Source organism: Phyllostomus hastatus, unplaced genomic scaffold (genome assembly GCF_019186645.2).
Source record: "Phyllostomus hastatus isolate PE091 unplaced genomic scaffold, TTU_PhHast_1.1 phas_scaffold_78, whole genome shotgun sequence".
In the NCBI taxonomy this organism is placed as follows: Eukaryota; Metazoa; Chordata; class Mammalia; order Chiroptera; family Phyllostomidae; genus Phyllostomus; species Phyllostomus hastatus.
In genome coordinates, this window is record NW_025334041.1 from 19,542,583 (window position 1) to 19,567,517 (window position 24,935).

Genomic DNA, 24,935 nt, shown 5'->3' on the forward strand with positions numbered 1-24,935 from the left:
GAACTTTCACTGAGAACAATGATCCACACACAAGTTCCTGCATTCAGACCAGTTCCTTTCTTCCTCCCTTTTTATTTTTTCTGGTGTTGAACTCCAGCCAAACATTAAATTACCTTGTAAAAGGTAGAAGAGAAAAAACCCCAAAGACTGTATTTGGCCTCCTTTTAGAAGGACACTCCAACTTAATTTAGAGAGCAGTCTTTTTCAGCATGAGAAGCATGAGAATGGGAAGGAAGTCCAGGGCTTTGCAGACAAACCTATGTTTCTAAGTTTGCAGGTGAACGTGCTCTTGTGTCGATGTAGGTGGGGCTGCAGGTCAGGGGCGTGTGTTTGCCTGTGTCTCTCAATCCACACCCATTTTTTAACCAGAAACATCCAGAACACACTTCCAGCAAGAGCACTGGCCAGTTCAGGTAAGCAAGCAAAATTTCCCGATTATTTAATCAGTGGTCAAGCTCCGCTCTATGTAAAGAATCCATGTATGATTGCTATTCAGAAGCGAGGTCTTCATTAAAGGGTAGGGAACACTCAATGAAATTGTATGTAATTCTTTTAATGAACTGGATTTCCTTTGCTGGCTTCATGCTTTTAGTCTCTATTTATATTCATGATATTATAATAAACTAGCATTGACCAGAAAGGACCTTTCAAAAATTATGCTACACGTAGCAGTGGTTCTTCTCTGTTTTCTTTTAAATTTTGTTTTATTTTAAAATAGGAAATATTTTTATATATCATCTAAGTAAATGGCTTATGTTAAATTACCTTTGAAAAGTAACATGTTAGTGTACTCAGCGGCTACTGGCCAAGGTTTGTAACACCTAATGTGGCCATTTTTTGGTGAGGAGCCTCCCGAATGCACTGCAAGCTGCTCTGGGGCCGTCACCCTGTCATTTCCATCTGTGTCCCCAGAGCAGCTGAACCGTGCATCTGGGGTTCAAGAACCCTCAGCAGCCTATGCATTCTAATTCACCAAGGAAAACATGTTCATCCAAAAATAAAAATATATAAATTCATCAGCTTTATCACAGAATATAGTCAGTATCTATTTTACAATCTTTCCAATAATGTAAAATAGAAACTCAATGTTTCTATTTTTTAAGAGCAGTCTTTGACAAAAATACACAATAATTTGACATTTTTTTTAAAAAGTTTGGTTCCCACTCAGCTCTAAAGTTGGCAGTTTCAGACCAGGAGAATGGTGACGTTATACTTCCTCTCCTTCAGTACAGATGTCACCTGCTTACCTGTCGCTACCACGGAGAACCTTTTTTGATGGTCTCTTCAGACTAGCTTTTCCTAACTCTGCTTCCTAACCAGGACCCTTGGAAGAATCTTAAGGCATCTTCCCCAGGAAAGTGCACTGAAGCACATAAAAGTTTTCACATAATTTCAGGGTTTTTCTATCTTCCTGTGACTCAGTCATTGACTTTCTGGAAGTCGCTGGTTCCAGGTAAAGGCCCTGCCTTAGGTGGTTGCTTCAATTTCTCTGCTGCAGTTTTCCACCCCACAGAGACTGCCCTCCCCATGCTGCATCTGTGTTCCAGATTCGGCGCTCTCTATCCCCCACTAAAACCTACCCGCTCTCTATTTCAGTTTTTAAGGTACGAGATGACCAGTCCTTCAGGTAAAATATGGCAATCTGAATGTTTTATGGTATTAATCACTTACAGGGATTTGACTTGACGTTCTCATCAGTCACCATCGTTATTTTTTACAAGGTTGTTCAATAATGAAACACACAGAAATTCAAAAATGGGTTCGTTGCAGATTAGGAAAGGAAATCATTTAAATGGAGCTGACCTGCAGTGGCAATGCTTTTCAGTCCAGAGGAGGACTGAAGGGATGCACCGCTGGCAAGGAACAGATACTAGAATGAGAAGAACGAGGAAGCACCTGGAGAAAACTAGAATCTATACCCTTCCCCACCACCAGGTTGTTCTCTCCATGACTATGGTTGCTCTCATACACAATGAGCCTATTTCCACTGTCAAAGAGTAAGTTATTTTAAGGTGTATTTGTCTTATTAATCTTTCAGTTTTCCACAATACCTAGTCAGTTACATATAGCAATATTAATATTTGAGCAGAATCACAAAACAGTCATTCACCCTTTTATAGGTGGGAATTCACTACTAAATAATGTAAGTCAGCCCTGGCTGGCATAGCTCAGTGGATTGAGCGCAGGCTGCGAACCAAAGTGTAGCAGGTTTGATTCCCAGTCGGGGTACATGCCTGGGTTGCAGGCCATGACCTCCAGCAATCATACATTGATGTTTCATTCTCTCTCTATCTCCCTCTCTTCCCTCTCTAAAAATAAATAAATAAAATCTTAAAAAAAATAATGTAAGTCAAAAGGAAAACTGCGTTGAAGGAATTTTAAATAAACATAAAAAATTTCTGTACATTTACTTCACACTTTTTGGTGATTTCAAAATTACATATGTTAACTATTTTTCAAAAGGGTTTTATTTTTTTTTATTATTTTATTTATTTATTTTTAGAGGGAAGGGAAGGAAGGGACTAAGAGAGGGAGAGAAACATCATGTGTGGTTGCCTCTCATGCGCCCCCTATTGAGGACCTGGCCCACAACCTAGGCATGTGCCCTGACTGGGAATCGAACCAGCAACCCTTTGGTTTGTAGGCCAGCACTCAATCCACTGAGCCACACCAGCCAGAGCTCACAAGGGTTTTATATGCTACAAATGCTCTACCTGAACATCTCACAAGCATTAAACACTCCGTGCAAGATACTTATCAAATGATTTAAGTCCAGCTCAGATCCAGCTTTAGACTTTTGATTATGTCTTAACATGCAGAGTATAAGGGACAGCACATTGACTTTAAAATCTACTTGAATTCTAGCAAACCAAGAGAGAACTACAGATACAGCAAGTCTCTTCTTCTTTACATGTATATCTAATTTATAGCAATGTGACAATAAACTTGATTTTTTAAAGAGCTGGGCTGTAAACTGAAGGGCAAAAGGCGGAGTAACTGGTGGAAGAATGAGAATGATGAATGACAGGACTTGAAAAACAAGAATCCTCCATATTCTATTTTTTTCTCTGAATTCCATTGTAAGCAGTATTTGTTCACGCCTAATCTTTTTTTATCTTGGGGTGGAGTTAACAGGTTGGTTTAATCCATCAGGCCAAAAAGAATCAAAAGAATACTTATGCATGCCAAAAGTCACCTTTGCCTTGTACTTTCTGGTTGAAAGACCTTCAATAAACCCAATCTTATTTGCGCTTCACTCCCGTGCTGCGAGCCCCAAAGTGCAGTCAGAAGTGAGCTGTGAGTGCGCCCGAGTCCAGGCGTCTTTCAACTTCATTCCACGGCTCCCAGGATGCCCAGAATGTGGCTTCTCACCAAGTGGACATTTATTGAGTTGATTGCATTTTTAAAATTTTTTTTTTAAGTAACACGTGAATGAAAGTTCTAGGAAGTTGTACGGTGTCAACTCACACAAGCAGAGCAAACTGTGAGCACAGGTGTGGTCTGAAGGAACCTCCTGGATTCTAAAAGCTGTTTTCCATCGTCCAGCTGCCGCGGGCCCCTCCAGAGCACGTGATGCTGCTGTCACCCTCAGCCCTCTGCCTCGTGCTCGCCGCGGTTTCTTCCAACCTCGCCGTCGCCATCAGAAAGGGCAAGAGGCCTCCTCAGACACTCGCACGAGGTACTAGAATCTCATTTCCGCTTCTACACTCAGCCGTTTGGGTTGTTTTAAAATTCCTCATCTCTTACCCAAACACTGCTTAGAAACCAAAGCCAACTGGAACACGTTGTTACTTACCACTTTAAAGTAGGCAAAAACAAAACCTGGAAAGGATGTGTTGACTATTAAGAGTGAACCAAACCAACTGAAAAACACTAAAACTTGCTGTAGCTTTTACAGAAATAGTGGGGAGTTGGCTTGGTTGCCTGAAACTTTGGTAAGCACAGTCCTGGTAAAAAAAAAATATTAATTGATGTGTCATAATGATGTCCTAAAGGCAATTAAGATCCCTCAAAATCGACTCCAATTCCCTGTCCTCTATCAGGCAAAAATAAATAAATAAATAAAAATTCAGAATTATTTTGTATAAAAATCCCCAGAAAATTATATTTTATCCTGCCCTCTGAGAATCTTGTTTAACCAAGTGTTTGCTATATTGACTCCAGAAAACAGCTACGGAGGTTTTGACATCATAATCTCAATCTATTATGTGCTACATGTTTAGAAAACATTTCTATTTTGTACTACCGCTTTCCTTTGGCCTAAGAAACACATTTATCTTCATCTGTAAATAAACAATTTGTAGCGAAAACTCTCAAAATCAGCTCCTACATCTCCAGGTAACAGGCATGGGAACCACACCATTTACCTCCACAGAGCTAACTGAAAACTGGTAGTACAAACCACACCACACTTGACCACTCCTTGGAACGGAGCAAACAAATGGAAACCAATTATAACATCATTTCAAATATTAAAATATTGTCTTTCCAAGTTCATTCATTTCTTAACAGATGTATTGAGTACCAGCCAATTGCTCATCAAAGCACAGCCGAGCTAATTCATTCTACTTCAGTTTAAAACCACAGAAACTGGAAACCAAAATGACCAGTATGTTTTTAGAAAGAAAGAAATTAAAGGGAGGAACTATTTTCCTAAGTATAATTTATTATGTATCTCTCTATATAATCACAGTATTTATAAAGCAGTTAGCTCAGAAGTGTTAAAGTGTGGAATACTAAATTTATCCTTGCCCTGTAAGACCCTCCAGGATTGAGTTAAACAGAATGCTGCCACTGTACCGTAATTCACCGACATTCTGTGCATCCATTTTCAAACATCTATTTTTAAAATGTTTGGTGAATTTCATAAGAAATATTCTCAACATACACGGTAAATTTTAAACAACTTGTTGAGTCTGCTATTTTAGTTATTTAAAAACTATTTTAATAGGGAAGATGACTGATATCAGCGGGGAACTCCACCACTAGGAACTGGTTTACATTTGGTTAAGCCTTTTACCACCTATTAGCATGTAGGAAATGAGAGAAAACGGGGCCCAGAATGAATGAGGGTTAACGGCAAGGCTAAGAGGGAGGAGTTTGGGTACAGTGTACACAAGTCATATATGGAGCCGACTCCTTAGAACAGGGGGCAACGCCAAACCGTTAAGTAGAGAGTATGTTAGAAAGAAGAGAAAAGATAATTGAGAAAAATCAATAAAAGTTTCCTAAAAGAAAAATAAAACAGTGACCTCAAAATCCTGTTTTCTGAGTCAAAACAACTGCCCAGCACCCAAAACCCAGCCCAGTGTCTGGCATATATTAATAGTAGGTGCCCAGTAAGTATATATTGTATGAATAAATATAATCCCTGAGGACAAACACGCATAGCTGGGAATAGAATTATGGTAATGAGCAAAGACCCTGGGGAAAGTTCAAACTCTTGTATCACTTTTGGCCTATTGTGATCATGAATAAAGTATATAACAAGTAATTATAATACAACATGGCTCCCCTACGATGAATTGTTTGAGAGCAGGCACCGTGTTATCTCGCCTTCACATTCCCAGTGCCAGAGGATTAAGGCACACAGCACACGTTCCTCTAAGGTTCATGGGACTAAGCGGAGCAGGAGTGGAGAACAGTAATTCCTCCCGTTGCTGAAGTTCTGGCATTGAGTGGTATTTACAACAAAACAGAAAAATTAAGTAGGGGCCCAGTCTCCCTGGCTGTCCCTAGAATTACTCTTATTTAATGCAGGATATGGTGTGAAGTTCCTACATATGTTCAAGAAAAGTTGTAAAGAAAATCTTTTGGGATTATTACAGATAGATTATAAAACTAATGTGACAGGTCTTCCATTGTTAAGATACTAAAATCAGGCAAAGATGAACCAACACCACCACTGGTAAGAGTGCCCAACAGTGCAACCACTCGGGTAAAAGTCTGGCAGTTCCTCGAATGATTAAATGTAGATACCATGTGACCCAGCAATTCTCTGCCGAAGTATGTAATACAAGAGAAATTAAAAATATCTCTGCACCAAAGGTTGTGGACTAATGTTCATAGCAGCAGTGTTCATAAAAGCCACAAAGCAGAAACAACCCCCATGCCCATCAACTGATGAATGGGTAAATACAATGTGGTACAGCCACACAACGGAATAATATTTGGCCATATAAAGGAATGAAGTGCTGATACATGCCACAACATGGATGAACTGTGAAGACATTATAGTAATTAAAAGGACCCAGTCACAAAAGACCACATATTGTATGATTCCATTTATTTGAAATATCCAGAATAAGAAACTTACAGAGACAGAAAGGAGATTGGGTGTTTCTCACGGCTGGGGGAGGAGGAGGAATTGGGGGTGATAGCTCAAGTACAGGGTTTCTTTTTGAAGTGATGAAAATGTTCTAGAGTTGATCATTATGGTGATGGTTACACAACCATGTATATACAAAAAAGTGTACACTTTCAATGGATGAACCATATTTGTATGTGAATTATATCTTAACACAGTTATTACCAAAAAGTGAACAAATCAAAAGCAAAACAACAAGAAAAAACAGGGAAATGTGTTTTATCTTACTGCACAATTCTGCGTTATCATGTCCAGCCATCTTTTCGCCGTGGTACCAAAACCAGAAACTGCAGTCTAATGGCATGTGAAACATACAAGAAAATCTGGGCCCAAACTAGCCTACACATATTTCTATTTTCAAATCAATTTAATCTTTCTCATCTGTAAACTAAGATATTTCCTGAAAATACTCTGCAGTATTTCTGAGTGTTTTGGGGCATTCTCCTCAACAATCTTATTCTTTAATACCTAATACAGTTTCCCAACTGTCCATATCACTTTTTTTAAAAGATAGTGTGTCTCTCTCTACTCATTGCTTTATGTTTTTCTCTCCTTCCCTCTTCTGGGTGCTTCTAAAACAGCTGTATTTTATTTTGTTTCTCAACCATGAAACACTAGGATTTTTTCTGAATCAAAATTCAAAGCAAAATTGGGAATTCCTTTGGTCACGACATATATGACTTAGAAGAAGTCAGCATCTCTCAGCACCCGAGACAGAAGGGCACTGTATAGTGTGATCCAAAATATTCCTAGTAAACTTACAAAGTATGCAAAGAGTAACTGTTATTGACTGCTGTTCATTCTGAAACCAGAGGTTTTGCATGCTCCAGAGATGTCTTTTCGATCATCACTAATAACAGCATTTATTGAGCACTTACTGGGTTCAAGGCCATAGACCTTGAGGGCCGAAACACAGTCACAAAACCTCAGCACTATCATCTGCAAGGGTACTGCTTCTAGTAGAGGATATCTAATTATCCTCTTTACCACATGTCAAGCGACTGCTCGGCAGCTTAAGTATGTGTAAATAGGTGTCTGCTTGTCACAAGCCTGTTCAGAGTTCTTCTGCGGTCCTGAGTTAACGCACTGACTTCTCTTCTGTTTCAGGATGGGGCGATGACATCACTTGGGTGCAGACTTATGAAGAAGGTCTCTTCCATATTCAAAAAAGGTAACATATCTCTCAGTTAATTTTGACAGATCATACAGATACCTCCTCACAGAAGAGAAAATCTACTAGCAAGTTAGCTTTTTTAAAAGGATACCACAAGTATTTGCCCTACTACTGTATGCTCTTTCAACTAGGAGTTGTCATTAGAATGTTTTTTAGTAAATAAGAGCTCTAAATACTTTATATTAATTTCTTAATTAGCCAAGCAAGTTTTTAGTATAAGTTGTATAAAAGAACAATGCTGGTCATCATTATATAAGTTTACACAGGAAACTGGCTTAGAATAACAGTTCCCAAGCCTGTCTGATCAGAACAATTCAGAGAATTTTCTTTAAAATCCATATCCATGATCAATCAGTCAAATACTTACTGAGTGGCCACTGCTCTGTGCCAGGCACTGTTCCATGCCCAGTGACCAACAGTGGCCCAAGTTTTATCCTTACTGGCTTAATAAATCTGTGTGGATGAAGCTGGGAAACTTGTTTTAAAAAAGCAAAATGCAAATACATGTGTATAGCATGGTTATATTTATTTTTTAAAGAAAGGAATACACACATACACAGGAGCATCATATGGGCATACACATCGACATATTTGTGTGCATAAACATAATCTCACACATTTGTAGAAGTCTATGCACACATAAACACATACATATGCTAACTATATACATGAGCATGTATGTATCCATGTACACACACATACTCAGGCACATGACCTGAACACCTCCGGAAGGATGTGTAGGAAATGGTAGCACTGTTTATTTCTGGAAGGCAGGAGCTGGGGCGGGGAATTTTTACCTTTTAACTTCTGGGTTTTAAACTATTTGTATTTGTGGCCCATTTTAAAAGAAAAAAACAGTAGAATTTTAAAAGATTATTCACCAAATGATGCTGATAAACTGGGCTTGGTAGGCTCTGGTTTTAGAGAGTCTCAGAAGTACAGCCACAAACAATTTTTCTCTTTCTTTCAACTGAAGTTTATCACAATCTGGTGGGCCAGTTCATGACATTTTAGACCAGAAACCACCTGATTTTATCTGATCTGTAAACTAACGATGACTTCTACTTTTAAAAAATTTTAATCAAAAGAAAACGAGTATTTGAAAGTTACATGATATTCAAGTTGCAGGATTCATACATTTAGATTCACCGGAATACGGCAACACTCATTTGTTACATATTGTCCCGGGCTGTTTTGTGCGGTGATGGCAGACTTGAATAGCTACGAATAAGACCCCACAGCCTGCAAAACCTCAAATATTTACAACTCACCTCTTTGCTGGAAAGAGCCCTTTTTATAAAGGCTGTTCCTACTTCAGCGTCTGCCCAAAACACTTCTCTACTTTTCCTGAAATGAAATGGTGCCTTGGTTTGAATACCTGAACAACCTATTCATAGCTGAACTGTTAAGACTGAGATTTCTGTGGTCTTGATAACTTTTTCCTTGGACTCGTATTGCCCAGAAATCTGATGAGGAAATTAGTTTTGCAAGAGTGATATCGATGTCTTTCCCTACACCTGTCTGCCCTCATTTCCAGCTGTTGGGCAGGTGCCAGGAAGAAATTAGAATGACTCGTGCCGCTAAGCTGTTCTGTCTCAGGACCCCTTCACCTGCCTGAGAGCACCCAGAAGAAGACTTACGTAGTAGAAGGGTTGCCACTTGATGCATAGGAGGACCAAAGTCTATGCTTAGCTCTAAAAAACTGGCAATGAATATTCTTAAGGTTAGTTTTCTTAAAAAGTAGGAATAATATTTCATTCATCGGATTTCTAGTCTGCTTTTTCATCAATAAGTTTGAAGTTGTTGGCAAATGACTAGCTTTATATCTGCCGTAAAGCTTAAAGGCGAGTTTTAGGATTTATTATTACCTAAAATTTACTTATATTTCAAGTTTGAGGATTAAATAAAATTCATAACATTTCAAAGTCTGTTATTTAACACATTTGAGAAGAAGTTTTAAAAATAGGTTCATTCAATGATAAGTATTTCACAAAATTATCTGTTGTTCTTAAAAGATTTATGTTAATACTCATACGTCAGACTCTGTCTCTTTTTGTACCCAGCATCCTCTCAAAACTAAAGAAACATTTAAAAAAGTCCTACATATACAAATCATAATTCCTTTTTCCTTCATTATAGTTAATATCATAATTGTTTTCTTAGTCTAACAAGCAAGAAAATCAATTAGCTACCACAAAAACTTCTTTTTCAGGGAGTTAAAATAAAAATAAAACTGAAAAATATACAGAGAGGGAACTCTCACTGAGATTATTTGTATATTGTGAGTTGTTACAAGAATGAAAGGATGTGAAAATAGTCAAATAGTAATAGAATTTTTGTGAAAACTAAGAAAAACACCCTAAATTAAAAATGGGACTCTCCTGAACCCTCATACCAGGTATTTGTTGGAAATTAACATCTTATTTATAATATCCTTTCACCTCTCAAGACAGAATTGATTTGGATTTTTATAACCACACTATCGGGTACATAGCAATGACCTGGTGAGCTGGTTAAGCTACAGATTCCTGGCCCCCACCCCAGAGGCTCTGAGTGGGTCTGGGATAGAGCCTGAGAACTTCCATTTTCCTTGAGCTACCAGGCAATGCTTAAAATCCTGGGGCCGTGTGTTGAGTGAGGCTACTACAGTCTACATTGCTATGATTTGTCAATAATATCAATATTTTTAAGTCTTCTTGAAAGTGTGCAAACTTGAAATCTAACTTCACTATGCATCTGACTCAGAGTTAATCACTCCCCTGCATTATCATCTCTCTGCTTAGTAACAAGCCGTTGATGGTTATTCATCACTTGGAGGACTGCCAGTACTGCCAAGGTAATTTCAGCTCCTGAGCTCTTACTGTATTTCCAAAAGAACTAGAAAAACTGACCTGGTGAACATTGTTAAGGCAACAGTCAGCAAATCTCATTAAAAAATAAAAAGAGTTCTGGCTGGTGTAGTTCAATGGATTGAGCGCAGGCCTGCGAGCCAAAGTGTCGCCAGTTCATTTCCCAGTCAGGGCACATGCCTGGGTTTTGGGCCAGGTCCCCAGTACGGGGCACATGAAAGGCAACCACACATTGTTGTTTCTCTCCCTCTCTTTCCCTCTCTCTCCCTCCCCCTCTCTAAAAATAAATAAAATCTTTTAAAAAATAAAATAAAAAGACAATTGCCATGCCATCATTTTATTCAAGTGCTTAAAAATTATAATTATTGTTAGCAGTCCATTGAATATATTTATATTATATGCTCTTTAGAATTTTATTTCTTTCTTCCTCCCACCAAAAAAAAAAAGGGGGAGGAGGTAGGAAAAGTTGCTGAACATGCTGTTTTAACCAGTGAGTTACATGCAGTTATAAAACTGTTGGCTTCATTAATGGGATTATCCCCTGACATCATAATGGATGACTCTGTCCATCGTTGTCTCCCAATGAGACACAAAGTGGCCATGGGCCAGTGGACTGTTTGCATCGAAGATACGGATGCAAATGGAAATGGTACTTCTACTGTGCTATGTTATTTACACTGAAGGTGTCTTTATCCTTAAAACTGACTGATGTTCATTACATTTTCTCCCACAGCTCTCAAAAAAGTGTTTGCTCAAAATGAAGAAATACAAGAAATGGCTCAAAATAACTTCATCATGTTGAATCTCATGGTACATGATGTCTATAGTATTTTCTTGATATCATGATTCATTGGAAAATTTTAATCCCTTTTTTTCTGCTTTTAAGACAAAAAAGAGCTATAAAGTATTGATGGATATAAAATGCTACATGAAATTGTGAAGAGCCAAAACATACAATTTATGAAAACCTTGTTCACCTGAAATATTATTTTCAAGATTGACTATCGAAAACAATCCAATCCAATAATATTTTTTCTTCTCTTACTAGCATGAGACCACAGATAAAAATTTATCACCAGATGGACAATATGTGCCCAGAATCATGTTTGTGGGTATGTGTGTGATCTCATTTCACTAGGTTCACAAAACAGACAGCATTCCTGCTTTTCTTTATCTTTAAATGCTAGTTCAGGGGAAGCCATTTCTAACTCAGTAACAACTCTTGTTAGTTCTACAATTGAAATGCACTGTATTTATAATATGTAAATTTAAATATTTTTAAACTAACTGATGCCATTAAATCAATATCCTAATGTACTTTCTTCAGGAAAGTTCCTCAAACTGCATTGACAGAAAGCTGTGACACACTAAAATTTTAAAAAAAAATCAGGTTAACTCATTATAAATTTGTATAACATTGATTTGTTTTAGATTAAGAAGCAAGAATGATTTTAAGAACAATTGAGATAAAATGCATGACTGAATTGTGCTTTCTTTGCAGATCCTTCTTTGACAGTCAGAGCTGATATAACTGGAAGATACTCTAATAGGCTGTATACATATGAGCCTCGGGATTTACCAATACGTAAGCACTCACAAATGATGTTGAGCAGTGGTACTAGGGGATGCATGACTGTTAGGATGGTCCATGATGCTCCACATCGGTGCCTCCCCACAAACAGGGCTATCAGCAAATCAGAACCACTGGGGTAGGAGGGATGGCAGGATTTCAAATGTTAGCTACCATCAAAATCAGAATTTCTAGGGTACTTTGAAACCTTTCGTTTTAAATCCTCACTCAAGGATATGTTTATCGATTTTGAGAGAGAGAGAGAGAAAGGGAGAGAGAGCAACATCGATGTGAGAGAGAAACATTGATCAGTTACCTCCCACACGTGCGACTGCCAGTCACACCCACGACCTAGGTCTGTGTCCTGACCAGGAATCAGACCCGCTGCCCTTTGGTGCATGGGATGATGCTCCACCCGACTGAGCCTCCTGGCCAGGGCTTAATCTAATTTTTACAACATTCACTGTCAATTATATTTAATAAGATTTGCTGATACAGATACAAAATGATCAGTTAAAAAATATATGCTCCCTAAAAACCCTCTTATAAAATGGTTTATTTTACCATACAAAAGTTGATGAACCAGATTTCAATGGTATAATCACTAAACATACATATCTACATGTACACCTTTAGTATAATATTCTTCTGTGTGTGTGTGTGTATGTGTGTGTGTGTAAAGAAACTTTATTGGGTGTTGGGGGTTCAGATGAGGTCCACGAAGGCAATACTCTTTAATGTTGTAGATAAATCCCCATATTTTCATAGCTATTAACTTAAATGGGCCAATTTTAGATTCAGTGGTTATAAGATTACATTTGATACTTTCATTTACTAAGAGAATAGCATATATGTATTTTTATTTCAGTGATAGAAAACATGAAGAAAGCATTAAAACTTATTCAATCGGAATTATAAGGGATTACCTTAAAGAGGTGAAATGTCATGAAGACCACCTTCTGGCTAATGGACTAATACTAAATGTGCAAGTATATGGATCCTGTAACATTACTAGTTAGATTTTTTAATACTTTGTTCATTGTAATTTTCCCATTATTATTTATCCCTCTTACATGTGTCTGAAATATTCTTATAAAGGTAAAATTATAGCTTAATAAATGTCAGAACCAGAGCATGACAATGTAATAGTTAGCCTGCTGTCTGCCAGGGTAACAAAGAAAGCTCATCACAAGCTAGAGCTGGGTTAGGGGAGAGACAGGAGGGGCCTTAAATAAGAGGGGCCTTAAATTAGAGCTGGGTTAGGGGAGAGACAGGAGGGGCCTTAAATAAGAGCGGCCTGCACTGGTTTCCTTTATTCTTTTCACTTCGCATGCACTCCACCAGGGAACCTGCTGTATCTGCTCCTCTGCTGTATCTGCTCCTCTGCTGTATCTGCTTCTCCACTGTATCTGCTTCTCCGCTGTATCTGCTGTCTTGAGCCTGCTAGAGCAGGTCATAAATAATGTGCATGTTGCGGAGCAAATGCATGTAGCTTTGTGCACTTATTACTTGAACTTTCGACAGCATATTTCAGAGTTAACCATTTACTTCTTTTCTGCCTTAAATTAAAGTAGACATTTAAAAACCAATTACTATAAATCAAATATATCTTTCAAAATTTTAACTATGTATTTTTCTTAATATAATTATTGGGCAGATATTTAACACTTTTAATAATTTTAAGAAAAGTGTAACTACCTCTGGAAGACCAAAACTTTTCTCCAGTTAACTGGCAGGAGAGGATTGCATCCCATCTGAAATTACCGAACATCTAACCACCAGTTCAGTTCTTCCCAGAAAGTCCTGGAGGATCCGTACCATGTCCTCTGTTCCTTGACATACCACAAAAATTCCTAATTTTTTAATGGAACAAAAATTCTTATGATCAGCTGGGAATAATTTTCAGAAGCAAGAGAATATTTCAGATAGACAAAAATTTTCCTCCCCCTAGGATTTGATTGCTTTTTTAATTATTTTGAGATATAAAAGTATACTTTAATATGAGATAGATATGCAATGTCTATGGCATAGATTTTTTATTAATTCCACTGTTCCATGAGTCAGAGAAAGAAAAGTATTTTCCAGGTTTTATGTCATCAGTATTCCATTCATTTAAAGCAGATTTAATAACTAACCTATTTGGGTATAAGTAGGTTACTTGACCAGTAACTAGATGTCAGTGCTGGGTATCTATGTGCAAAAAAAATATTAAACATCTTATATTTCATTTTAGATCAAAGTCTGAAAGTTGGTTTTTTAATGAATGCTAAGACATCAAAGTGGACTGGCATGCTCTGGTTTGAGGATTTAAAGCTTGAGGACTGTAGTAATATAGCTGACTCTGCAGTGCCACCGATAGGGCAGAGGCAGAAAATGCCAGTGAACTAAGAAAAGGCCCATTGACAGTTTAGTGCTGTTTTAAGAACTAATAAGTGAAATAAAATGTTCGCTTCTTCTGCATTAGTATAAAAATGTTACTCAGTAATAAAATGATTCTTCTTTAACATAAAAATGTATGTGCCTCTGTATTTTAATACACATATGATTATGTTTTATTATATATAATTTAATTATGGGTATAATTCTATATATGCTAATACTTCATATACATATGTAATATATACAATTATTTGGTAAGTTATATTAGTCAGTGTAATCTTGTAACCAATTTAGTTTTCTTTTCTACCCTACTTTAACAATGAAACTCTATAAGGTAGTTGAATTTCTAATTTCTCCACTGTATGAAATTAGTGGTTTAGATTTGATCACTTGCCAATTACTCATTTTGTTTATACTCTTTACCAAACATTGTGCTCGGTTTCCTGAGATAAAAGATGAACTAGACAAAAATAAGGCGATATTGTTCCCTTGTAACATTCATAGCCCAGTGGTAAGATCTACAACTGATGAAAATAACTCCTCTTTAAGTAATGTAACAGGATGATGTGGGAGCAGTGGGGACACCGCCCCACCTTCCAGTAGGGCTGCCAGGCTTCGCACAGATGAAGCACCCGTGAATCTTGACTGACAGAAGAATGTATTCCACCATACAGAAACCAATATAATGAAAGAGAGAATAAGCCATACCGCTGGGGCTAAAAAAACTCTTGTTCATTGGGTTAACTCCAAAATATAAGGGTATGCAGGGTTTTCTTGGAAGAACCTTTCAAAATTTTAGATCAGGTTTAAAGATGCTGTGCTAAGCTCAGGCAAACTGACCATTTTCAACATACTGATTTACATCCTATGAAGATTTGCAGAGATTTGCTTGAGAGTTTGGAGTAGAACTTTTTAAAGCACATCACACTAAAAATGAGGCATAACACACAATATGTGTATTCATAAACATCCTTACTAAGTAAAGAAAGATAAGCTTAATTCTGTTTTTTAAAAAGTCATTTTTGATAAAATGTCTATCTTTTTTTTGCTAAATGGAAAGCCCTTGAAAGCAACCGCTCTCTTCCTCTACACACACACACACACACACACACACACTCGCAAAACAAATCGTGAGTGTTGAGCCAGCAGTAACAGCAGGATGCCGTCCTTTCCCAAGTCCTCTGGTGCTTTCAGTGATTAACTTTATTAATACCAGTTTATAAACATAATCTCATAAGACATGAAACAAATCTACTGTCTACAACTTTATAATCGTGCAATGGATTTTTGCCGAGTATTGATTACTGCAAATTCTGGAAGTATTTTAGAGTTACTTCCAGAAGAGGAAGGATGCTGTTACAGTTTAAATTGTATCCACCTCTCCCCCAATTCATAGGCTGAGGTTCTAAACCTTCAGTACTACAGAATAAGAGCTTATTTGAAACTAGAGTTATCGACTATATAATTCATTAAGTTAAGATGAGGCCCTGTTAGAGCATAGTGGACTCCTGATCTAACGTGACATAAGAAGGGGAAAGAGCACAGACATGCACACAGAGAGAACGTCACGAGAAGATGAAGGCCCAGATCTGGGCCTCATAGCAGAAGCCAAGGAATGACACCAAAGGTTGCCACTGAACCGCCAGAAGCGAGGTGACAGGTATGGAGCCCCCAAGAAGGAACCAGTCTTGGCAACACCGTGACCTCAGCTCTAGCCTCCGGAACTCTGAGGCAACCGAGTTGTTGTTACTTCACCCCTGTGTGGCATCTTCACTGCAGCTGTAGCAAAGCGGTGCAGATGCCCTGCCCTCCCCTCCCCTCCCTGATTTGCATGGTTTCCGTGGGTAAGGAAAGGCCAACTTCCCATCGCACACTCTCAGAGAGGCCCGGCTGGACCCGATGAGTCCGTTCTCACAGGAAGTTTGTCAGGCTCTCGTTCCATCCTCCGAATAAATTTCTAATTTATTCCCAAATTAATATTATTTCAATACCCAAAGAGTTTTATAAAATAAATTCATTTAGTCAAGCTTAGGAACTACCTAAAGCTAATGCTGTGGTTCTAGTTCAAAACCAAGAGTCATTCCCAGAGAAAGAGCTGACTACATAATATAAGGTACTTTTACTCATTACTAAAGCAAGTATATGATGAATATCTATGTGTGCCAGTCCCTGTGCTGAGGCTTTTGCCTGGATTATCTCACGAATACCCCACCACAAACGTGAAATACTATTACCCTCATTCCACCTATGTGTTAGCTGGGGCCTGAAGATGTCCAATAACTTGTTTTTTTTGTTTGTTTGTTTTTTCAAAAAAGGTCACCTCTAATTCTCGGAGCCACTACTCAAACCCAGCGAGTCTGGACCTGGGGTCAGCACACCTCACCGCCATCCTATTCTGCTTTAGAGTTTCATGTGGTCAAACCACAAGACTTAACCAAAACTTACATTGTGCAACAACTGAAAATATTCAGAGTATGTCCTTTATAAAAGAAGGACAGTTCATGTTGATTGCAAATAATGTTTTATAAAAGAACTGTAGGCGCTGTTGTCATTACCAGCTTTGAGCCTCGACCCCTCACCAACCAAAGAACAAGCTTCCATCAGCCTCTGCTGACTCAGGGCGACTCTGATGCTCAACCTGAGAATCTTGGGGGCCAGGAGAGGAGGCATGTCCTCACACGCCCCCTCATTTACAACCCCTGATGGAAATGACCTATGTTTCTTACATTGCCATGCTATGCATGGTACACAGAGAAAAATGTTAAAGATGACCCTACCTTTGGTGGCATTCTGTACTTTCTTAAAACCTCCTCCTGAGTTCTACATTGTCGTCATGACATTACCCACAACCAAAGCCTTTCTCTGCTGTTCTGGCTCTAGGTACATCCTCACTTCAGCAACTTTCACTGTCCTCCGTAAGATGTTCACGATGAACACCTTCACCTGCATGTCCACGTTTAATGCTTGAAAGCTGGAAAGATTAAGGTTTTAGAGATTCCAGGTATAACAGTAAGTGGTCTTTCAACAATCCCTTAAAACCGTCTATTTACCAAAAAACCTGCATCTGGTACCACATTGAGGTCACTCTCTTCTCATTGGATTGATCTTAAGGGACACTTAAGAATTTTATTTACACTAAACATATAACTCTTTGGTATGCTAAGAAAAGTTGCAGGCAGAAGCAATGTGGCCCAAAAGGTATAATTAAGGTATAGCTGAATTGCTTTCATGATGAGATTTGACAAATAACCTGTATAAGTGCCCCCGGGGGTCTTAGACAATCAGGTTTCATGGTTCCAGCATGTTAATACAACTCTAAAACCTTCCTAAAAGTTCCTTGGTAATTGGTTTCAAAACTTTCAGACTCTGAAATATAATAGCCAGTCACCTTTCTGTCTTCACTTTGTATTCAAGTCTTCCCAAAGGACAATCACAGAGGGGAGCCCTGCAGGGGGACACTTCAGGGGAGGTGACATTCGTTCATCCTGAAATTTTTGTCCTCTGGGGGGCTTCTTGAAAAAGAAATGGCCAAAAGAAAAAGAAAGAAAAGAAAGGGAAAGAAAAAAATGGCAGCTGCTTCAAGGAACAATGCTCCACTACAGATTCATTTCCCAGGTTTTATAAGCTTATTGTTAAGTAGGGATCAAGTATTTCAGGCGGAACTCTGAGGTCAAGTGTCAGCCCAATGTCCTTGTCAGTTAAATGAGGACTTCCGGTCATTTAAAAAGACAAACCCCTGAGCACAGGGTGCCTGTTTTGCCATCACCCTCTCCACCAACGAAGATCTCTTTCTCTCTCGGCTAATGTGGACAGTCAGACCTGCTGTCGTAACTGCAAAACGGCAGTGACTTATTTATTCATCCTTCCTTGTACCAGATCATTAGCATAAAGAATTCACAGATGCACCCATGTACCCAAGGCTGATAGTATTTTTTAGCCTCCTTTTGACCCCAATTTCGTGACAAGATTACAGAAGAGAACCTGAAAGTAATCTTCATGGGCTGCAAAAGTGTGCATGCCCTTTTGTTAGTTCATCAGGAAATCAGTGTGGGGCAGTTCAAACAAACCGGGGCTGCAAGGCGTCGGAAACAGGATGCCAGCCTGTATCCGTCTCCTTGCGGGTGGGTGTTGGCTCACTTTAAGCAGATGGTGGGTCTACGATTCTAAAGTGTTATATATTTCTCAATAGACAAATATTTGCACTGGACCAGAATAAACAAGAAAAAAAATTCCTTGGCTTAGTTTCCAAAGACTATCCCAAGTTTTAGGACACCTCAGCATTTAAATTACTGTAGGAAGTGAGTGAATGAAGCATGAGTCCTATCTTTCATTTTCTTCTGCTTAAAACCTGCCTGACCAATACAGGAAAAAGGTCGGAAGGCAGAGTGTATTTGGAAGTTACTGGATTCTTCTCACTTGGAGAGCTCTTTGAAGTGTGCAGTATAAGCGTCCTTTGGCTCTAATGAAAGGATGATAGTCTAATTCCCAACTTGAGCCAGAAACTGCAGCCTATCTCATTTTCTTTCTATAGTAATGTATAGTTTCTTTCCACAGTAGAATTTGCTCACGTTTTTTCCTACATGTGAATATGCTGATGAAGCAATTTGAGTAAGTGTTCAATGGGTTTAACAGAATATTAGTGTCTCCTCTCTTTACAGCACGAGTGTGCATAAGTGGTCTCTTCCATGTGGGGCTGGCATTTGCTGTTGTTTTTCAGATGCTGATTGAAACGGTAGGGGTTAGTACTTGATTTGGCTTCCTTGCTGAACTTGAAAGAGCTGCCCCACTGCAGGGGGAATGAGACAGATTGATTCCAAGGGTGTTATGGATAAACACATAACCTTCTCCAAAGCAGCAACAGCAACAGCCAAAAAGCCAGAGTCAACCCTTGGGATGATTTTAAATTTCACAAATGCAGTAAATGTTTTAAGTCCTCTAAGATGTGGTATTTTGATGTTTGAAAATCAACAGTGGGAAAACTTGTTTAAATGAATATTCATCCAAAGAGCCAAATAGTTGACCCATAAACCTCATCCACCGTGACTGGAAAATTAAATTTAAGATGGAAGATAATTCGATTTATTTGAATTTCTCCACAAGGAAAAAACAATCAGAGTAAGATACGATTTCCATGGGGCTTCTTGCATTTTCCTCCAGAAAGAAAGTCTGGAAAAATAATTCGGCCTTCCAGTCATTCAAGAATGGACAAAGACGGCTAGTACTAGGGTCAAAAATCTCAGCAACCCCTGGGACAAGGCTGTGTAGCGAGCATGCAGGAAGGTGGGATAAAAGCGAAAGTCAAGGATGGGTAACTGGGAAAGATGCGGCTGAAATATTAGGGGAGAGACAGTAACACACAAGTGTTCTCTCTCTCTCTCTCTCTCTCATTCTCTGTTTAGCTCTCATCACCTGCAATGGCCCAGCTATGAGTTTGAGACAATTAGAAAAGAATGGAAATGGGACTTAAAATCGAAGCCATGAGTCATGACGTAGATCTTTATTAATGTTGAGAAGTTCACGTAAAACTGAAATCATGTTTAATTATTTTGTTGGATGGAGCCTCACAGGGCCTGAGAGTTATCTGAATTAGGATTCTTACTTGGATCAAACATCCTGCCTAATTGTGATTCACACTCCATGAACTATCACGTTCAAAGCACAGATATTAGAACATACTTGTCTTAAGGAAAAAATTACTCTTTGATTATTGAGAGCCTTCCAGTAGCTCAGATTTCATCATGCTCACACAAAGGGACAGCTGTCTCTCCCTGCCTACTCAGACTCCGAGGAAAGCTCCAGAGTTGACGCTTCTCTAGAAATATTTTCCCTTTCGGTTCCATAACTCTCCACACTGCCGATTTTCCACCGGCCTCTCTGACCGGTCTTTCCTACCATCCTCCAAAGCTGTCTGATCAACCCCCAAACCCCAAAGGCACTAAGGCTCCTTACGAGGCACTCCTTTTTTTTTTTACCTACACTGTCTCCCTAAGTTACCTCCTCTAATTCCATTTCTTTCGCATCTGATGAGCCAATGACTCACCGATGTTCTGTCCAGCCCTGATTGAAACAGAGGTTTCATTTAATTTAAAAATAATTAGTTCTTGGCTCTCTTCCCCTTTGAAACAAAAGGAAACTCTCAGAGGAGCGTAAAAGGAACCAATCTTGAAACCTCGTTTCTTCAGCAGACAAGAAATCCTGTTGTCCCAGCAACAACCCCACTGAAAGAAGGTGCACTAACAAATCTGGGGCCACTGTGTCAAGGTCATACCTATGATGGCCACAGAGGGAACAGCCCTGATTACAAACAGCCATTTCACCAGCTGGTTAGGGCGATATCTTCCTTTTGGAAGAACTGTCCAAAGGAATCCCAACTCTTACCTATTATGTGATCACTCTGTCCCTGAATATCAAGAACTCAGACTGGTCCATTGTGGTCAATAAGATATCTAAGGGAACCTTAAGAACATGACTAACCTTTGAAAACTAGATACTGTGGATGAAAACAAGAATCAGCGACATTCAGCACATTTGGCACTGCACTGATTTAAAAACTATCACTAGGTTAAAAAAAGCTTGCAAATGTACTGTAGTCTTTTGGAAAAATCATAATGATCATTGATTTAGGAGAAAATAAATGTTACAAGAAAAATGTTAGGCTAAAATGAGGTACCAGAAACCCCCGTTACAGGGGATGCCTTTATTTGCGGAACGGGAATAATCTGCAACACAGGCGGTTGCCCCGGTAAGTTCCACTGGGTCCCAGCTGTGTCGCTGTGACACCCCGCTCCAGCAGAAACCCAGGCAAATACTCACGACCAGGTGTCCATACGTGATGACAGTTCTCTGAGAAAAAACACACGTATTTGCAAGCCAGTGATGGGATACTAACACTGGCCTCGTTCGAAAGCCTTCCGGATCTTTGACAGTATTTGACTAGGTTAGCATTGCATCAGTCATTCAGAGCAGCGACCACCAACTGGTGTGCTGCCGGTGTGCCACAAGAGGTTTTCAAACCTGTCAGGGGCGCTGGCCTCTTTTCCCGTCGAATTTGAAAAATGACAATAGCCAACACAACAATAGTGTGCAGTGTAGGTGAATCCAAACTATACCTATTTTTTATCATACTGGCAAAAATATAACATGTTTTTGGTGTGCCGCAGCATTTTATTAATTAGTTTACACGTGCCATGGAGTGGAAAGGTTGAAAGTCGCTGACTGGGACTCTGGAGCTGTTTGTTTCCTTTTATGTGTGTGGGTTGTTGCAACAGTACAGCAGGCGCCAGCATCTGGTAGGTTGAAAATGTAAAATATGTATATTTTATGAAAATAACACACAATCCACGAAATGATCTGTAAGAAAGATCATTATTTTATATATAACACTAAAAACAACCCAAAACAATTTAAAATGTTGCCAGTTCAATATGGCATCAGATCATTCATAAAAAAATCATCCTAGTTTCAAGCCCTGGCTGGTGTAGCTCAGTGGATTGAACACTGGCTATGAACCAAAGGGTTGCCAGTTCAATTGCCGGTCAGGGCACATGCCTGAGTTGCAGGGCAGGTCCCCAGTTGGGGGTGCACGAGGGACAACCGCATATTGATGTTTCTCTCCCTCTCTTTCTCCCTCCCTTCCCCTCTCTCTAAAAATAAATAAGTAATTTTTTAAAAACATAGTAAGCTTATATTGTGCATTTATGTGCAAAATGCTCTATTAGAATGTTTACTTTTTAATGTCTGATCTTTGCAGCCATTTGGGATTTGTATAATTAATCCCATTTTACAGAAAAGAAAGCTGAGGCTGAGAGAGGCTAAATAATTTGATCCAAATTCTACACACTTTCCCTTACCACACAATGCTTTTGATTTGTTTATAAAATTATCTTCTAGGGTGATACTTAAGTTAAAAGTACCAAACAGACCATTCTAGCCAGAGTTTAAAGCAGGAAAATAGAACTCAAAGTACCATAGAAAGCTTTTCCTTTTAATACACTAAAAAACATCTAAAGAAGACAGCATTCAATGTCCCCAGTCAACGACAGGCCTGATGGGTCTTGGAAGCCACGTGCTCCGAAAGGGGCTGCACTATACAGGGTCTAACTTGACTCTAAGTATTTCCATGAAGAGCACACACCAAGAGGAAATGTAATTAACTTCAAGCAGGGAGAAAGCAGGCTTCCTTGGGGAGATGTCTTAATGAGACAAAACACCCATTTTTTTAAAACAAAAATGTATAAATATTCAGAGGCAGTTCCAAAACTCACCAGGGGCAGATGAGTAATATAAATACAAATCTGAAGTTGACTGGGTTAATTAGCTGGAAAAATAAATATAGATGTTAAATCAATGGTTCTGGAGCTCACTATTGCCATTGAGAAAGAGACAGTGACGGCAAAGTGTTTCAGAAGTTTTAACACAGCGAGCTCTTCCCCATGGCCCACTTCTTTTGTTATCCTTCTTTAACGTCTCAGGCTGTAACCTGAGCTTTCCTTAGGGACATTGCTGGACTTGCATTTTTCTCACTGTCTCTATGAACACACCCTTCCAGATTTCTTCCAGATGATAAAGTGTTGTATTGAGCTAGTAAAACTTCTTTTACTTAGAAATATTCCTTTCAAGATAGTGCAACAAGGAAATTTTACCATGGTTTGCTAGCTACTTCAGCCAAAAGGAAACATGGATACTTTTTGTAAATATGTGTCACAGTGCAAAACAAATTACAGAACTAAACTTTATAAAAAAATAATCTATTACGGAGTAGAAGATATTCGTATTAGAAGGTATCCATATTAGATTACGGATCTAATATGGATACCTTCATCTAAGTAGTGCATAGAGCTCTCTTATAAAGTTGGCTATTACCTACCATGTTGCTGAAGAAGATAGGGAAATATTTTCCTTCTTATATTAAGAAGTGAAAACAACTTCCTATGTTCAGGTCTATAGGAAGATATGCAATAGCAAATTAAGAATATGAAACCACATTCTCTCCACAAATGAGCTAGTTCTGACTATTTGGAGGGGAGTGGGGAGCCCTTTGTTGTAGCCTCTCCCAGTAACAGTTCATGCATACTATTTTATAACAAAATGCTAAATTTACCCAAGCTATTCATTGCACAGATTTGAAAGCCTCCACATGAAAGTCCTTTTCAATGCACCCAGGCTTACAACACACACACACACACACAAACACACACACACACACACACACACACACACACACACACACAATGGACTGAGTCAGGAAACAGAAGCGAAATAGTGTCTTTCTTGTTTTTTATGCACATTCTATATTATTAAAGCTATTTGCTGATGGTTTTAAATGTTTCCTGTTCAAAAGCTTCTCTATCTGAGACCTGATTTTTTAAGCTTTACATTTAAAATCTATGGTAACCATGGAGAGTGGGGTTTTTTTTCTTTGCCATTTTATCAGAGTGAGAATTATCATTTAGGGGGGAAAGGCAATTAAAATATGTTTACAGATCTCAGGGGATTACTGGAAGATCTGTCTGTGCCCCTTGTTAAACAAAATCGCCAGAGACCCATCCAGCACCTCCTGTCTTATGTGAATGCTCTGGCTACTTCAACTTACTCCCTAAAAAGAGAAATAATGTTTTCACACCCTGATACTTGACAAATGTTTATGCTCCTGTAAATGATGATGACTCAAAGGGCCACACTTCATCATCTTCAACCTATCCTCAAAAATGGGGAAAATACTCTTTAAAAAAAAAATAAGCATCATTATCCATTTGCACCTAAGGATCTAAATTCAGCCGATTATTAAGTAGGATATAATACCATATTGCAAAAAAATTTGAACAAATTTTTCAAGCTTGGATGTGGAACTACAAGAGGGACCCAAGAGGAAAGTAACTAGTTATTTAGCAAAACATGACCCTCATCTGCTGCACACAGCTTCATAGGAGACTAAGAAATTTTAGAAGAATTTTTCAGAAGGAACTATAAACCCTAAAAGAAGATGGAGAGTCCCCTTGGGTTAGAAATACTCCAAAGTCTTCCTGTCCATTTTTCTAAAACTAGTTTTTTATGTTGTTTGTTTTCTACCGTCAGAGCTCCCAGAGGGTGTCACCGACACCCATGCACACCATTAGTCAACAGGCTGATGCAGATGGTTGAATTGGTGAACAGACCTGAAACTCCCTCAAATACCCAATAAATGCTTCACTCATACTGCAGGAAACAACATAAAATAGACTGCTTAAAAAGAAATATTATTTGTTTTCAAGTTTAGGTAGCAACTGGATCTAGCTTATCCAACTGCTATTAAAGGCTTTCCCCCAGGGAACAGATAAATCGGTCTGTCTTTAACAGAACCTGGCATTTAATATGAATGGCATATGAAGCATTTATCTCAAGCTACTGAATGTTAGGTTTTATGTTAAACTGCTCACATTTTTAAACTAGTTTGTTGTCTTAAATAAATGTTCCCACTTGAAATCTTATTTACACCAATGTTTTGGCAGAGATTTGCTTTTGTAAAGGCATGTCAAAGATTAACGTCAAACTAGCCGGATGTACATTATCATGAAGCCCGAATTAATGATAATTAACATCTGACTTCACGGTAACAGG

General features: G+C 38.7%; 1 protein-coding gene across 2 annotated transcripts; it reads left to right on the top strand.

Annotated features, from left to right (window-relative positions):
* The first annotated feature begins 283 nt into the window (after positions 1-283).
* On the top strand, positions 284-14,472 carry AGR3 (anterior gradient 3, protein disulphide isomerase family member). 2 transcript variants are annotated; one of them, XM_045827858.1, is made up of 8 exons: positions 284-413; positions 3,547-3,679; positions 7,475-7,538; positions 10,325-10,377; positions 11,124-11,200; positions 11,439-11,502; positions 11,892-11,975; positions 12,829-14,472. In XM_045827858.1, exons 2-8 carry the CDS (start codon positions 3,574-3,576, stop codon positions 12,876-12,878), a joined length of 498 nt encoding a protein of 165 aa, XP_045683814.1. In that variant the 5' UTR covers positions 284-413; positions 3,547-3,573; the 3' UTR covers positions 12,879-14,472. The 2 variants fall into 2 exon arrangements, with proteins under 2 accessions (XP_045683814.1, XP_045683815.1); XM_045827859.1 differs by lacking the exon at positions 284-413 and adding an exon at positions 6,526-6,667 and having other exon boundaries at positions 3,549-3,679.
* The last annotated feature ends 10,463 nt before the right edge of the window (positions 14,473-24,935 follow it).